Here is a 17,767-nt window from a genome sequence, read left to right on the forward strand (position 1 = left end):
TTTTCTTGGGAATTACAGCAATGCTTTTGTACTATATTGTCTTGCATCCCTCAAAAAGACAACATACTTCAAACGCACCAGTTCAAGCAATGTAACTTTGATATTTATTTACTTTAAAAAATGAGAGATAAACTATACAATATGCAATTAACCTTATCTTATGACTTTTATAAATCTTATGATGAAATCTAACTCTCTCTTAATCTTTATTATGAAAAGAATCTCGGTATTATATGAAATAATTTCATTGTAATTAATAGTTTAACTTTCAAAAATTTTGCAAAATAAAATAACTCATACATTGTATTTCTACCATATATATAAAAAAAAGATAGGTAAATATAAATAAATAAATATATACCCATACAGCACCGTTAGATTGCAAAAACATTACAACAATCTTTCACCGCAATATTGCAATATTGCAAATTCACTGCAAAATGTTGCTACATCATTGCTGTTGAATTGCAGCAATGTTAAAATGTCCGCTTTTTGGAAGATAATAAAATTATTGTTATCGTTAACATCTTTTATTGTACAATATTGCAAAAAATTATTTTATTATAGTATTATACCCAGCAAATACCAAGTTACAGTTATATAATTGTTAGTTGTAATTTTCCACTCAACAATATAATTGTTATAATACACGTATTATATTTTTGAGTGGAAAATTACAACTAACAATTATATAGCTGTAACTTGGTGTTTGCTGGGTATATGTATATATATTACAATATATAAATTATAGAATTTGGATTACATGCAATATTTCCGAAATATTAATGTCATGTTGCTACAAGTGTGCTGGAATTTTGTGCACCTATATCTCTGCAATGTCTTTATAATGTTGCATTGCAACTTGCAACATTGCAATGTTGCTGCAATATAATTGCAATAATCTGTGCTGTATGGGTATTTATGATATACAATAAATAAATATATATTTATATTTATATATATATATAAAATGTTGGATTTTTATTATATATATATAATTTTAAAAAATCTTTTTTATATGCTATTGAATTTTAATACATACAATTTTGATTATATGTATTTTAATTGATTATATTTATAAGTATTTTTATATTATCTTAAAAAGACTGCATAGAATTATTTGTGCGACACTCTTATATGTATGTATAATTAATAGGGACCAACTACACATTTTTTTCCACTGAATAAAAACAATCTCAATATTAAAATTAAATTATAAAAAAGATACTGTGATATTTTATTGATGAGAAATGTACATTTATAATTGTATTAAATACAAAAATAAACATGCCATGAATTACTATATATACATATTTTCATAATTATCAAACTTAAAAATATAATATTGTTACCAAAGAAGAAAGCACTATTTAAAAACTCTAAAAGTTCATAATTTGTTAAATTAGTAATTAAATACTGCATTTTGTATAATTTTTAAGCTTTATTCTTTTATTTTTCTTTATTTAATTGAATAGATATTAACATCCAATGTAGCATACAGATTAAATTTACAACCAAAAAAATAAATCTTAACTTTGAAATATATTTTTGTTTCTTTTAAATATCAATCAACTGGATTTTGTACTACTATTAATATGAATTCTTTATCTGGTGCCATCATAATTTTATGTTTTTTGCTACGTATGCGCAAGAAAGTTAAATCATTTGTTGGATTCAAGTCACGTACGACAGAACGAGCTTTATCTGACAATTGACTTATCAAACCTGCGTATTGAACTGTTGTCGTATTATCTAATGTTGACTTTATAGGAATACCTAAAACAAATATAATTTTATAAATTTTTGTTTACAACTACAAGTAAATCAAGTCAATGATCTCATGTAATACCTTCTGCATTCACCACTATTGTTCCAACTACCCTTTTATGAGACTGAATTTGTTTCATAGTTTCTTCAACCTCTTATAAATTATTTCATCGAAATTTATTAATAAAATTTTTATTTTAAATATTCCAATAACGGAAGCAAATCATATGGAATAAATGCGTTCTTTAATTGTAGGCTGCATATGTGGTGGATGACTGTAAGTCCGACAAAATTCCAATATTCCATGGGAATCTATCAAAATCTATATTGTCATACTTAGCCAATGTATTACACAATATATTATGGTATATACAGGCTAGATGCTTGCAATGACACTGAGCAATAAGATCCTTGCCACTACAATTACAATGATAAAAATGATTAAATAAATTTAAAATAAATTTAAAAAAATATATTATTTTGATACAAAGTGTGTGATGAATAATATTTAATTTTGTATATTAATTATTGGATATATATGTACCTGCAATAAGAAAACCAGAAAAATTGTAAAATAGTTCCTATAGCACTGATATTAGATTTATCTTGTTAAGCTAATCGAATGCTGCGATGATAACTAGCCATTGCCCAACCCATGCTCACAAGTGAGCTGATAATGCTACCTGCTTGATGTACAACTGAAAAAAATATAGAAGCTAATTAAGAAAATTATTAAAAATATATGCATACTCATACATAGGCATTTATATAATTGAAATATTATTGAAATAATAGCAAAATATCTGATTTTGTATCACAGACTGTAAACTTGCACATAAATTATTATGACAATAAATTTGCAAATAATAACATTAAAATTGAATGTAAAAATTGAAATTGAAAATTGAAAATATCTAACCCCGCATGCTGTCAATATAGCGGAGGGCAACTATCGCCGTCTGTTGTAAAACGTGCGAGATGGACATTTCCAATACATGCATCTATTCATGTGTTGTGTACGTGTGATATATGTGTGCGCATGTGTTGTATACGTGTGAATACGTGTAGCACGATACTACTATGTTTGCGTGGTCGATGATAATGATGACGGGGACGTTTCTTAAAAGAAATTTTTCATATTTCGACTTTGCAATTATATATCTCTGCTTACAAATCACGTAGAGCAGAAATAAAGACACTTTTATTATATAATTCAAACTCAATCTATCGATTAAGTCTAGTATAAACTCGATTGCTTCAGCCGTTATTGAGAATTCGAAATATTATAAAGACTCAAATGTCCGACTCGCGTTAAGATACACGGTGTCTCGGCTACGCCCTTAACTGGTCGCGAGACACTACCGTGTCTCTTGATACACCTCGTCGATCGATTATAAATATTTTATTTTCGCGACTCTCAATTCGTTCATAGGCAGCTACTTTCACGAATTTGTTGGATCAAAGAACAGGTACATATTTCTTGAGAAAAAAATTTTTTTAAATTTATTTAATTTAATTAAAAAAATGTTTTTTTTTAATATACAGGGTGTCCCAGACAACTGGCGGAAAAGTTTTTACTGGCAGATTCCTGGTACCATTTGGAGACGATTTTTCCTTAGTGAAAATGTTGAGGGAAATCATCATTTTTAGCATGTTCCTAATTTTTATTATTATGTATCTCTATAACTAAGTCTTCTATTAAAATTCTACACTGAAAAAAAACTATTGAACTTAAATAAATATGTACTTAAATAGTTCCATTTACACATTTGTTTGAAACAAATAAATATTTATCTGTTTTGAAAAATTTCTTAAATCAAATAAATATTTTTTCATAGCAAATCAATATTATTAGTTTCAAAAAAACGATGTATAAAATAGTATTGAAATAAGTATTTATTTGTATAATTAAATAATTTTTTTTCGATGTATTAAAGCAAACTTTACCTAAAATTAACTGAAGAATATAGTTCTGTTAATGTTATTTTCACAAAGCTTAGTTTCCAAAAAAGTCTTTATGTTCAAGTGCTTATAATTTGAAAATTATTGGTGTCTCGACATTTTTGCTGAGGAAAATTCGTCTTCGAATAATAATAGAAATCTGTCATTAAAAATTTTTCCGCCAGTTCTGGGACACTCTGTATATATTTATATAATATATTTTCTTAATTTTTTAAATATAATTTCAATGCATTTATAGGCAGCTACTTTAGCCCTCGAATTTGTTGGAGAACATGTAAACATTTCTTTTGTTTTATATACATATTTTTTAAATATAATTTCAAGAATCATATTATCAAAAGTAGCATTATATTAATTATACAAAATGAATGATAATATTTTTTTAATTCAGTTTAATTTTTTTCTGTAATTCTAAAATCCTTTAACTACTTAATCAGCATTATCAATTATTTAATATAATTACAATCACCTAATTATAATTATCAAATTGTAATTACTTAATTATAATTATCGAATTGTAATTACCTAATTATAATATCAAATTATAATTCTCTAATTGTAATTACCTAATTATTTAATTGCAGATAGTAGTGCTTTACAAAATTTAATCTATATACAAAGCATCAATTCTTTACAAAATAAAATGATGTTTCACGATTATTTAGTAGAAATTTCAAGAAGTATTATTTTTTATTTATTGTAACTCAACATGAGCAATATAATGATGAAAATAGAAATAGAATGACATATATTTTGCTTGTCGAGTGATATTTCTAGCTATTGGCTGTGCGATGCAAATCCTTTACATTGAGTTTCCGAGATGAAAAGTTTGAATCTCGTACTATATATATATATATATATATATATATATATATATGTATATATATACATATATAGTTGCTATATGGGACATTCACATAATTCTAAATCGCACAGGAGTTGTAATTCCCCGGGAGATGCCTTCGGGGTGTTTATTTCTTAAATATTTCTGACCACGTTTCTCGGGGGAATTCAATCGTCGATATTTCATATCTCATCGCTGCATTCATGCATATATATATATATACATATACATATATCTGTTCGCATAATACCATGGTACATTTTGCACGTGTGCACGTGCGTATTTATTTCTTCGTACGTGTGTACGCGTGCATGAAACGTAATGTGTATGAATAGTTAATTCCTGCTGCAAACGAGAAGTTACGACTGAATAATTAATAAATACGAGCTATGTGTATATACGACAGTTACGTTTGGTTAACCACCGGCGCATTATACCTCTTGTGTTAATACGAGCAATGACCTGAGTAAGCGGTAATTACAGTAACTCCTCGGAGTGCGCAGATTATACAAGAATTTTTTCTCGCCGATAATTTTTCTCTCTCTCGAATCTCTACACGGAGAGAATGTTCTCTTAAAATTTATCCTGAAAAACATGATAATCGTGGGACAATATGGCATTGGAAGAATCTTATAAGCGTCTCTCTGATTAATATTTATCACAATAAAAATATTAATATATACATAGTACATTTTATAGCTTATTTACTATGCAAATATTAATATATACATAGTATATTATATACCTATACATAGTTATTACATAGTTTATATACATAGTATTATATATACATAATTATTACATAGTTTATTTACTATGTATATATTAATATTTTTATTGTGGTACTTAAATATTAATCAGAGAAACTCTTATAAGATTCTTCCAATACCATATTGTCGCCCGATTAGCATGATTTTCAGAGTAAATTCTAAGAGAAAATTCTCTCTGTGTACAAATTCGCGGGATTCAGCCTCGCGCGCACGTTTTTCCTATGTAAAAAATGCCACCCTATAAACTTACATTACAATTGTTTGCCTCGCGCGTATACATATATAGGAATCGATTTCGCGTTACTCTCGTAAACGTGACTTCCGCACGTTAAATTCATAAATAAAACCAAGTTGAGTGCGCCACGATAAACCTGAGGGGAGCAATAAAGTTCTTTTCGTTTCAAGTTGTGCACTGTATACCGTATACCCAGAGAAACCTTCCGGCAGAAACGCAGCAACAACGATAAAGATACGATCCGCGATTGCGTCCGAGACAGAGAGTACGGATGTAATAGTTTGTCGCGCGGTGAAAAAACCGATGGGAAATGCGTCTCGCGTACATCCGGCATCATATCGTTTACGATCGCACGGCTAGATCTACGAATAAATCTTATGGATCGTTGCGCGATTATTTAACGTGTATACAGTTATTTCCAATCTTCAGTTGAATAAAAAAAAATAGCGAAAAGCGTTCGCGAGCTTTTTCAATTTTGATGAGTTTAGACCGCGGTTGGACAGATACTTTGTGAAACAAAGTATTTAAATACAAGATACAAGATACTGTTTGACATATATTTGAATACTATTGAAATATTGAATACAATTCTTTTTCAAATTTTCTGATTATATACTATATACTTAATATTAGAGTAATTACAAAAAGATTATCTACTATTATTTAAAAAATGAAATTTGTAATTACTATTACTATTATTTAAAAATGAAATTATTTAAATAATAGTAATAGTAGATAATTTTATTGTAATTACTTTAATATTAAGTATAATATAGTTTGACGATAGAATTATATGAAAATAATATCAAAAGTAAGTTAATTTCAACATTTTGAAAAATAAGTTTATTTATTTGAACTTTAAAATTTAAATAATAATAATTAAAATAAACATATAATAGCATATATTATATTATATATGTATAATAGCATATATATATATATATATATATATATATAATTACATAAATATATTTAAATACAAGATACATTTAAATTAAATAATTAATTACAAAATTCAAAATACTTCATTATTCGGTATTTAAATACTGTATTTAAATAAGATACATATTTAAATATGTATCTCAGATACTTTAAGATATATAACTGCCCAACCCTGGTTTGGCCATATCATTATCTCGCGACTAAAAAAAAGAGAGATACATTTTTTTGTTATTATTTATGCGCAGCTTTATGAGAAATACGTCGGAGCTAATCTGATTCTTTATTCTACAATACATCACGATGATGAAAAATTATTTTAAATGAGAACGCTGTTGAACGTTACAAGTATTTTCTCTTGCTTTTATTTGAAAGGTGTAAAATTGCCATATAATTTTTGCAATCGGACACGAGTAATCGTTGAAGAAAGCTGTATTGTATTTGTCGTTTAATACGCTATTTTTGTTCGTAATATGCAAACTGTTCCCATCGGGATGAGTAGGACGCGTGCCAGAAGCTATTTGAAATGAAACTCGTGCAACTTGAAGTCTCTCGGGGATCTTAGTCCGGCTTATATTAATTGCGAGATGGGCCAATAAGCTATACATATATATATATATATATATATATATATATATATATATATATATGCCTTCGCAATTTATATATGCCTGGGGGTCGAGAATTGATTTGAGTCCGGGCTTAAAATCCGTTTTATAATACTGTGTATACTTGAAATTATTCGTATGTTATTTTAGAAGCAAAAGGAAAATTTCGCGAGTTTATATCTTATTCGAATTTTTCCAAATAATTACATATTTTCCGCGAATGGTATCAGACATTGTTTCTACACATATTCTTCAAACAAAATAAAATATATTTTAATCGTAATTCAATGCAAATATGAATTTTAAATATTCTGACCATTACATGTCAAATAAAATGATCCATGTGCGATTTGCATCGCGACACGATTAAATAAAATTTTATCGAATATATAAAATTTTGTGTTTCTGTAAAAATATATATATTTTTTAATATTTTATCGTACGCATAACTTTCCCGTAAAATCAAGGATAAATGTCACTACAAAAATGTGAAATTGTGATTATTACGGAAAATTTAGAGATGTTTAAAAAATGTTTTTCTCGATATTAATAATTTTTTGAAAAAATATAACTTGATGTCTTCCACATACACTTAACATTTTTGTGTACTCTTTCGCGTCAAAGTGACGTCATGCTGTTTTCATCATAGACTTTGGTGAGTTTCAAAGGCTCTGAAAAGACTTTAATCTTGGATGTTAATGCAATTAAAAAAAGCCAAATGTGCAAATCACTAGGCTTTTTGCAGAGTCTTCAAAGAAGTTTGAAGCAGCAGCAGCAAACAAGCAATATACATTCGCGGCAACTTTCGTTTGATCACGGAGGCCATGTTGTGACTGGCTGTGATGAAATCCGCATTTTCCCCCTTGCACTTTCTTGGCTCGCGACCTACTCTTTATTCTATGTCAAAGTTTTAATAATTTTTATCATAGTCGCGTTCTTCACGTCGCTCTTGATGAAAATTTAGATTGTAGAAAAAACATGAAAAAAAGCACTTTTCCAAAAGTAAAGTTTGCCCATCGACCTGAATGGTTTACCTTGTGTTTTTTTTAGATTGGTTATAGATTGAAGGAAAAATCATTCTTCGTAAAATTGATTTATGCATTTATAAGTTGTCATAAAAATTCTTTCTTTTCTAAATTAAAAAAAAATGTTATAATAAATTAATCTTAATTAAGAACAATTTTAAAGGGATAAATTTTTATGTTTTAATGAAAAATATTGGATTTAGAGAAGAGTGTTTGTGGTTCAAAATTTATACTTTTCGTAATGTCGCAATCAAAATGAAAAAAGTTTGATTCTTATTCGTGTTAAATTTGCGTGCGTAACTTTCTTATTGTTAGTAACTTTATTGTATTGTGTTACTCAAGAAGAAAGAGAGAGATTATTGAAATCTTTATTAAAATCTTTTATCTGATTTGTAAGAGGTTCTCTCGTGGGATAAGTATATCACTTTTCTTAAACTTGTTCAGGATTCTCGAATGAATCTTTTAACGATTCTCTTTCATTTTTTAATCTTTTTTTTTCACTTTTCGGTTCTTCTCAGTGCTATTCCCAATCTAGTTAAATATCTTTTATATTATCTCTTTCGTACGCACTTAACAATCGTTATATTTCGTTTAAGTACACCAGTGTGCGGCGAATTCTTAAGCTAGAAATTTTATTGCAGTTTTTGTGGCCAAGGGTCGCCACCATTTAACATCTCGAGCGAAGGTTCTGCTGCGAGATATAAAACTGAAATGTCGCCCAGAATTTTAGACTTCGTGCACGGTCACTAGTGCAATATCAAGTTAATAATAATTAACAAATAGAAGAGAGGGATATTATTTAATAGATAATTGTATATAATTTTCGAAAAAAATATTTTTTTTAAATGTTTTTATCATATATGACAGTTTTTTTTTAACTTTTGTTTGAATAATCCAAATAAAAATCAATTAAATAAATAGGAAGACACGCGTACAATTAATAAAAAAAATATACAAATAAAAAATAATTTAGACCGTTCTTATTGGTGACCATTTTATAAAAACGAGAAGAGATATTGATAAACATTTTTAAAAAAATTATTTTAGTTTTTTCCTTCAGGGAAATCTTCCGGATGCTGAGCTTCCTCTCATTAATATCAACGTGCATTTATTTGGAGATTTTCGTCAGCAAAGAGCCGATGATAAAATATAAATGCATTCCAAAAACGAACTTGTCTATATTTACTCTGCTTTTACAGGTTAACTTGTCGTTATTAAATATAAAATGAATTATTTTAAATAATTTAATTAAATAAAACTTTAATGAAATAAAATATTTTAAATAATATGTCATAAAGTTTTATTATATGATATTGTATAAAATTACACAAAACATGTAAAATATATTATAATGAATAGTTTGTTCCATGCATAAAAATTCCATTATTCATAAGTAACATAAAATAGTTCCTTATTATTTGGATTACCTAATTGTTAAGCGCGATACACTAGATACGTTAAAATACAAAGAAATGTGCACGAACCGTTAAATATAAATAATGATTGCTTGAGTGATAATTTATATAATTTATACATATAATTCCCACCTCTCTCTCGCGTCTCGATAGTTTTGATTTCTATGTTGAATAAACTTTGCGCGAATTATTTGTTTTGCTGAATAGTTACCACCTTGATACGTTTAGGAATCTTTAATCATGGAATTAATTAATCGTACTGAACTTATAATCATTATTTGGGAAGTATGAGAAGCGAATGGTACTTCGTTTTGTTAGAATATGGCAGTTGTGTCAGTTCGCACACGGAGCATATTATTAATCAAACTTTGTGATGGAGTTAAAAAGTCAAGCGCTACTTCCTGTGTCGTTTGTTCTGAAATATGCAAATGCATGCTCGTCACGTCCAGAATGCATAGAAATGTTGTGAAATTTCTATGCCGACTGCGCTTTCCATCTGACACGTTACGCGAATCTCTCGAAACCTCTTCTCGCGCGCTCAGAAAACCCATCAGACTTTCGCGAGTCCAACGACTCGCAAGAATCAGATATGGAAGTGCAAGGGGATAAAACACGCGCGCTTCGTGCATATACTCTCGCGTCTAAATTTTTCATGAACTCGATCGAATAGCGCTGCGGCGAATTTCTCCTTCTTCGCGTATTCTGGTTTGAGTTCCGGATGGCTCAACACGGCCGTTTTCTCGTGTTTCTTCGACAGGGAAGACGGACGGATAAATGCACGGATGAGATATAGATAGTGGATAGGTTTCTACCCCGGAGATAGAAGATGGGGTTTCACGCTCCAGAATCTCTGGTCGTTCTCCGGGATTGTGCGAAAAAATATATAGATAGACACTCTGTAAATCACCGGCGTAAAAACATCGTCGAAGATGATTTCACTCTCGATATGATTTATTACCGTTATTTGAGGAGCAGATAAAGACGAGAGTTTCTCTTTTATCAGGGTTCCGTTTTCTGTATCCTCGATTGCATTTGATTTTTAGTTTTAATGGGATGCTGCCGTTGCTCTGTTTTACAGTTAGGTTCATTTTTTATTGAATATACAGATTGAAAGAGGCTTTTAATCTCATTTTTATTACTTCTGTATTATTCTTTCATGTCATCTCTATTGGGAGCGCCATATTTTGTGCACAAATAAACTGCAGAACTTGTGTATTAAATAACTATTGTTATGAGCTGATGCAAGAGGCCGATAAAAAACTGTAATTTTTTATCTTTTTTGTCACCTTTTATTGTAATTCATTATTAGACATTAGATTAAAGAATATTATCTTTATATATGACTTCACTTTCAAACATAACTTGAATTTTTATATTTACTGCTCTTAACAGCCTTTTATCAAATTTATTGTAATTTTCTAACTTTTATTACATTAATTTTACAATTTATTTTAATATATAAGAGCGTTATAATTTTTACTAATTTATTATTTTAACTTTTATTGTTTTTTTATACGAAATTACAGCGCTCCCCGTTCATTATTATCAGTACTTTAGTTGTGAAGAAGGATTTTTCAATTTGTATAGCTGATAAAAAGCAAAGCCTTTGAACTCAAAGTTGGTAAAACAGTTAGCATCCCCTTAAACACTATATTTCCGCAAAATTTCATTATCGCGCGCTTTAACTTATGATATTTTATATAGACCACGGTGGGGATGTTTCCTCAACTTATCCATTATCGAGTCGTAACACAGAGTAAGAGCAGCAAGAGAATCGGAGAAACCGCACGAAACAGAGTTTCGTTCACCGCGGTTCGTATAAACCCTCGTTCTCCTCTGAACCTATTGCTTCCGGCAATATCGCCGTTGAGCTTGGAACGAAATCGTTCGGCTTTAAAACTTTCTTGACACGCGATCCTACTTCAGACGCTCACATATATTTTGCGGCTCGTTTTATCTTACCGCTATAAATTGGTTGCGGAGATTTTTTGCTGAATTTTTTGGAATCCCTCGTTGAATATTAATCGCGCATATTTCATCTTTCTATCGACTAATTGTAAGATGTTCGTGTAACAAATGTTACTAGTGATGTAACATTGTGCCTCGTAAAGCATTTATTAAATTGTGATTTATGATTTAAGAAAGCAATTCTTTTTTATTATTGCTTATTTTAAAGAGATTCGATTTTTCTTTTATTTTTCTGATTTTTTTAAATAAAAAAATACGATAATTACTATGGTAAAATATATATTACTCGTTACTTTTCGATAGAGCCATTGAGAAGTAGACAATTAGGATCATTTGTCCGGTATTAAAATGAAAGGTTTTGCATGAGCGTTTCTTTTAATTGGAATTAAAGGAGAAACGATAAGAAAGAATTTCTTGAAAGAAAGAAATCTTTTTCAGTGCTATTATATTATATATTTTCCGTTTTATTATTTATTCATATATGAAAAGAATAAGTATGTTGCCTAGAATTAATTTTCTAGTATATTTTATCAATATTTTCAATATGAAAGAGAAAGTTCCGGAGTAGATACCACGAGACATGATCGATATTTTTTAAGTGAATATATCAATCATTTTGTTATCCATTATATGATCATGTTTTTTTCCGAAGTTTGTATCTAAATCGGCTTTTCTCAGTATTCCGCATTGAGAAATAGTGACTTTAAGTAGTATGATAGAATTACTTTCTTTATTTTACTCTGATAAAATTAATTTCTTAGCTATTTTTGTTAAAATAAATGTTTCTTAAATAAAATTTATATTAATCTTTCATAAATAGTAAAATTATGTGTGATTTTACAGCGCAATTTTGAATATTTTTACATTTTTAACGAAATCTGTATATTCATCGTTTTTCTCATAAAAAAAACTATATGTTTTTTAAATGAAATAACCGTAACTTTGTATCATACGTTTTGCACTGTAAGGGATTATGTTAGAGAATATGTTATTAAGGATCAAAGAGAGCTTTTTTTCCATTTTGTGCGAGTTCAGCGGTTACATTTTATAAAAGATAGAACAAAAATTTTAATGGAAATACTATAAGTGATAATATAAGTATGCTTTATTCATCAAATTAACATAGTTAAGATTTAGAAAAAGAATGAGATTGAAAAAAATTCTTAGTAAATTTTACTATGTACATATTCATATTTTTTTTGTGGTAAATATTAATCAGAGAAACTCTTATAAGATGCTTCCAATATCATATTGTCGCACGATTACCATGATTTTCAGGGTAAAGAGCGATGGCAAATTTCGCCCATTTTTTGGACCTCGAATTTCAAACTTTTTTTTCATGGCAAATAGTATTATTAGATGAAACATTAATCCCAATAAAATTTCAAGATGAGCATAGACACGGTTCCGGAGACACAAGAGGAAAGTAATGATTTTTAGTCAGTTTTATGAGAAATGATCACTTTCACTTCTTTATATCTAAGGAACCGTGTCTATGCTCATCTTGAAATTTCTCTGAAATTAATGTCTCATCATATAATATTATTTGGCATAAAAAAGGCCTTTTTTGAAATTTGAAGTCCCAAAATTCGACTCTATAAAATGGGCGAAAAAACAGGTCTTTTTACCGTCACTCTTTTAAGAGAAAATTCTCTCTATGCATATATAATTTTATCTTATCTAGATATATATATAATATTCAAAACAAAATCATCCTCATAAATTTACATATTTTTATCTTATCTTTATCTAATTTAAAAATCATCCATATATTTTTTATCAATTTAAAATTTTAATTCGCTCGTGTATTGTATAAAACAACAAATGTATTCACAAAAGGCCAACTTATCGAGTAATATTTAAGATGTATCCAATTAAAATTTATTTCATAAACAATATATTGAAATTACAAAAAACCTTCCAGGTTCCATTACATGGAAGGTTTTTTGTAATTTCAATATATTGTTTATGAAATAAATTTTAATTGGATACATCTTAAATATTGCTCGATAAGTTGGCCTTTTGTGAATATATTTGTTGTTTTATATATTTTTTGTTTATCCATATTATATTTTTAATCATCCATATTACATTTTTGGTTGCAGAGAAAGAGGTTTGGTATGAGGCGGCGACGCGGGCGATCGAGACGCGGATTAGAGCGGCAGCGAGTTCCAGCGTGAGCGGCACGACGCCGCCAGCTGGAGTGGCTCGCGGCGTCGTCCTCTTCGTCGGCGACGGCATGGGGATGAGCACCCTGACCGCGGCGAGAATTCTCGCGGGTCAGCGCCGAGGAAGCCCGGGCGAGGAGACGCAGCTTGCGTGGGACAGCTTCCCGGCGGTGGCGTTGGCGAGGGTGAGTGCTAGAAAAGATTTTTCCTTTCTCGGAAAAAGAGAGAGAGCGAGACACATGAAATCCATGTTTCGCGCTCATCAAATTCTCAGCAAACTTGAGTCGGGTCGCAAATCTCTTTGTGTTGGATTTGCGCGGGTAAGATCGAGGTTTTATGGGCGCGTCAAGTTCGCGATAAACTCGGAATTGACACGTGTCGTGGAGCGAACAAATCTGGCGTTTTATCAAATAAATGAAACCGGGAAAATGAATTTCCAATATTTCGCATTTTACGAATAACGATTTAACGCGTTCTTTGCCTTTTTGTAGGAACAAATATATTATAGGATTATCTAGCACAATAAAATGCCGTTTATATCTTCGAATAGTATCTTGAACGAAATTTTTATTTTAAATCAAAGCTTTTTTGTTATTGTATTTTTATTATAAACATTTTTGTTGCGGATAAACGACATTGTATATTATTAATTTGATTAAATATTCGATGTTGTGTGTACAATCTCTCTCTCTCTCTCTTTCTCCCTTTTTTTCTTCTTTCTTGGATATTATTCTTTAGAATTTTTAAACATGATTGGCTCATTATATATGACATAAAAATTTTATCGAGAGCTACAAGCTCTCCACGAAATGAAATAAAGAATGAGCGTTTGTTATCTGTTTGTAACGAACGAACGAACGAACGGAATCAAACTTGGCTCAATAGTTTTTAATTAAGAAGCTTTTGCTGTCTTGACGTTTTTCTTAATTAAAACTGCAGTCCTTTTTATAATTGCAAATAATTACAATGCTTATACGATACTTTGCGTACCGTCTCGGTACGCGAATTATATCGCTGGGAACTATCATGCAAACGTGTCTTTTTTCCGATCACAACGCGGATAACATCGAGAAATCGCTGATACTCGTTTATAATAAGCGGTGCGCGCGAAGGAAAAATCCAATGTGCTGAATTCACTTCGTTAAGGCAGCAGCAGGGTATTTGCATGCAAATTTAATCGAAACGCGTACACAAATTTCTACATGGATTACAGATTGCGTATTCCTATTTTAATTAAGCTCACGGTCAAGCGCTTGCGTTCGTTTTTTCTCTCTTTGCTGCATATCCTGCCTTGCACATTGCAAACCAAAATATTAAATACGCGCTGTCAGTTGGCGCTTTCAACGTAAAATCTGTTAATTTCGTTTCATCAACGAATTCGCTCAAACTCGCATTTTTTTTTTGTTTTTAATTTTTATCCATAACATTTATTACGTTTCTCCTTGTTAATTCCCTTTCGAATTTTTTTTTTAATTTGCCCGGAGGCAATGACCGAATAGATGATAAAGAAAAACTTTTGTCAAAGACCCTTTAGAATTGTCTTTACATATTGTCTGGAAATTTACTTGTTACCTGGCAGTTCCCTGTCATAATAACAAAGGTGATTGAAGATTTACAACTTTCTCTGTCAATTTTCATAATTCTAATTAGTTTGATAAAGTGGAGATTACCTGGGGAAGAGAGACAAGAAGTAAGCACTTAGATGTTTCCTTTGATCTTGCAAATGGCAAAGAATCATAAGGAAAGAGTATCGCGGTATCATACTTTTGTATATTATTATTATTATTATCATTTGTTATTGTGGATTTTTGCCGCAATGAAAAATAAAATGAGATCTTGATAGATATTAAGAAAAATAATTATATTTTAGGATTTTACACAATATATATATATATATATATATATATATATATATATATATATATATATATATAGTGTTCTATTTCAGTCTAATTTTCTAATTATATCAAAATTTTGTTCCCCTATACATACAGACGATTCACTATCTTCTTTGCGAAAAAAAGACTTTAAAGATATTTTTAGAAATTGATTTTAATTATGTGTTATAAAATTAAATATAACAACTTAAATTACTTTAGGTCATCTATTTAAAATTTTTAATAATAAAATAAAATATGATTTATGTATAATTTAATTTCAAGTAATTAAATGACAAATAAGAAAGATCTTGTCTTTTGTGGGTAATTTTAACTGAATAATATTTTAACGAAAATTTGATTTAGGATTTATTTATTAAAAATACTTCGTTAAATTTAATAAAGAAGTTTTATTAAAAGTGACAGTTCTAAATTTTTTAATAGGATCTATAATTAATTAAAGATAATTTTAAATAACTGTATCAATTGTAATAATATAATTATGATTAGATTAGATAAAAGTAAGTACTAAAATAATAAAATCTAATACATATTACATCTCTAAAATTATATATTAATATTAGAATCAATATTCATTTTTATTAATTTTAGAAATGTACTATCATTAACTGACTATCTCACAACTTTTAATTATATGACATTTTGTCTCTTATTTTTCATTTTGAACAAAGAGAATGGCTCAAAGCAAAAATAATTATAAGTATAATAATTATTTTATATGTTATATAATTACATGGTTAAAAAAAATTTCTTTTTTGAATACACTAGAAAGAGATATAATAACAATTTCTGACTTTAAAATTGCATGAAAAATTGTCATTAAAATTGCAAAAAGTTTATCTTTTATGCATTTTATTATGCTATAGCTACGGTATATGGATATGTTGTTATAATCAAAATTAAATATATTATTAGATCTTTCAGTGTTCGAAAAAATATATTGTGTCGATTATGATTAATAAATCACTCATATAGTTAAATATAGAGTTAATTCCGAAAAAATGAATAAATTTCTTTTGAAGAATAAAAATAATCACAATATTCCTAATTTATATTGCAATAAATTTTTTCAACATATTATATACGGTAATTATAATATAATAATATGCATTAAAATGTTTCATTTTTATAATTTTAATTACAAATTTTTCAAAATTATGTGACGCATGAAGCAATGTGGTATCTGAAATTTCATTTAGCATAAAAGAAACAATAGAAAAGCGTTATTTTTATTGAACTGCACACAGAGAGAATTTTTTCTTAATATTAATAATTAATTTATTATTTTTTCTTAATATTTACCACAATAAGATATAAAATATACTCGATTAATTTTTTCTATGTACGTAGTAAAATTTACTACGTACATATTCATATTTTTTATTGTTGTAACTATATATTAATCAAAGAAACTCTTATAAAATTCTTCCAACCCCATATTATCCCACGATGAGCATGATTTTCAGGGAAAATTCTAAGAAAAAATTCTCTCCGTGTATTATTACATCGTTAAAAAAATGATTTCCATTAAAGTTAAATCGTAAAACAGCGAAATGCTACAGTATACATTCGGGAGATTAAGATGCTTTCTGACTTTCGGACTTGAAATTATACATACCGTAGAAGCGATCCGCTGTCGAAACTCGTTTTCTGTAAGGGGATTCAAAACATCCATCACGAATGATATCGGTATTTGCACACGAATGTACACACATACATACATGAGTATGTGTTATCCCTCTCGCGTTCGTTTATTCCCCGTGCATCGTTCTGTTTTCCATCTAGCGGGCTTCAGGCGTCTGGGTTCTTCCGTACCTTTCATACCTTCGAACCTTCCTTTTATTCTTCTCCCGCGAACACGAGGGAGGACGCGTCTCAAAACTATTGAGAATATGGAGCACGAAACTTTTCAAGTAAAGTCTCCGTGGATTTCGTGCACTCACTCCGCACTGATTACAGACCTGCTTATTATCCGTTTGATATAATCTCGCTTTTCATTCGTTCCTTTTCTCTCTCTCGAGTTGGAACCGAAAACTCGATGCACCAGCGTTCGAATTCTCGTCGAATCTGCAGAATAAAAGCTCGCTCATATAATGACGTTTGACGTCTCCGAAACTTTTCTTTCATTATTTAACTCGGTCGCCTCATATTTTTTCCCCCTTTTTTCG

At 29.2% G+C, this 17,767-nt stretch overlaps 1 protein-coding gene across 1 annotated transcript in view; it reads left to right on the top strand.

Moving 5' to 3' along the window:
- LOC114933876 (alkaline phosphatase) overlaps positions 1 to 17,767 on the top strand; it is a 254,391-nt gene that overhangs the window by 26,735 nt on the left and 209,889 nt on the right. The window contains exon 2 of the mRNA XM_085484700.1: positions 13,639 to 13,886. Coding sequence (XP_085340826.1) covers positions 13,639 to 13,886 — 248 coding nt within the window. The remainder of the gene's footprint in view (positions 1 to 13,638; positions 13,887 to 17,767) is intronic.

Source organism: Nylanderia fulva, unplaced genomic scaffold (assembly GCF_048542155.1).
Source record: "Nylanderia fulva isolate GAGA-0341 unplaced genomic scaffold, ASM4854215v1 Scaffold31, whole genome shotgun sequence".
NCBI lineage: Eukaryota > Metazoa > Arthropoda > Insecta > Hymenoptera > Formicidae > Nylanderia > Nylanderia fulva.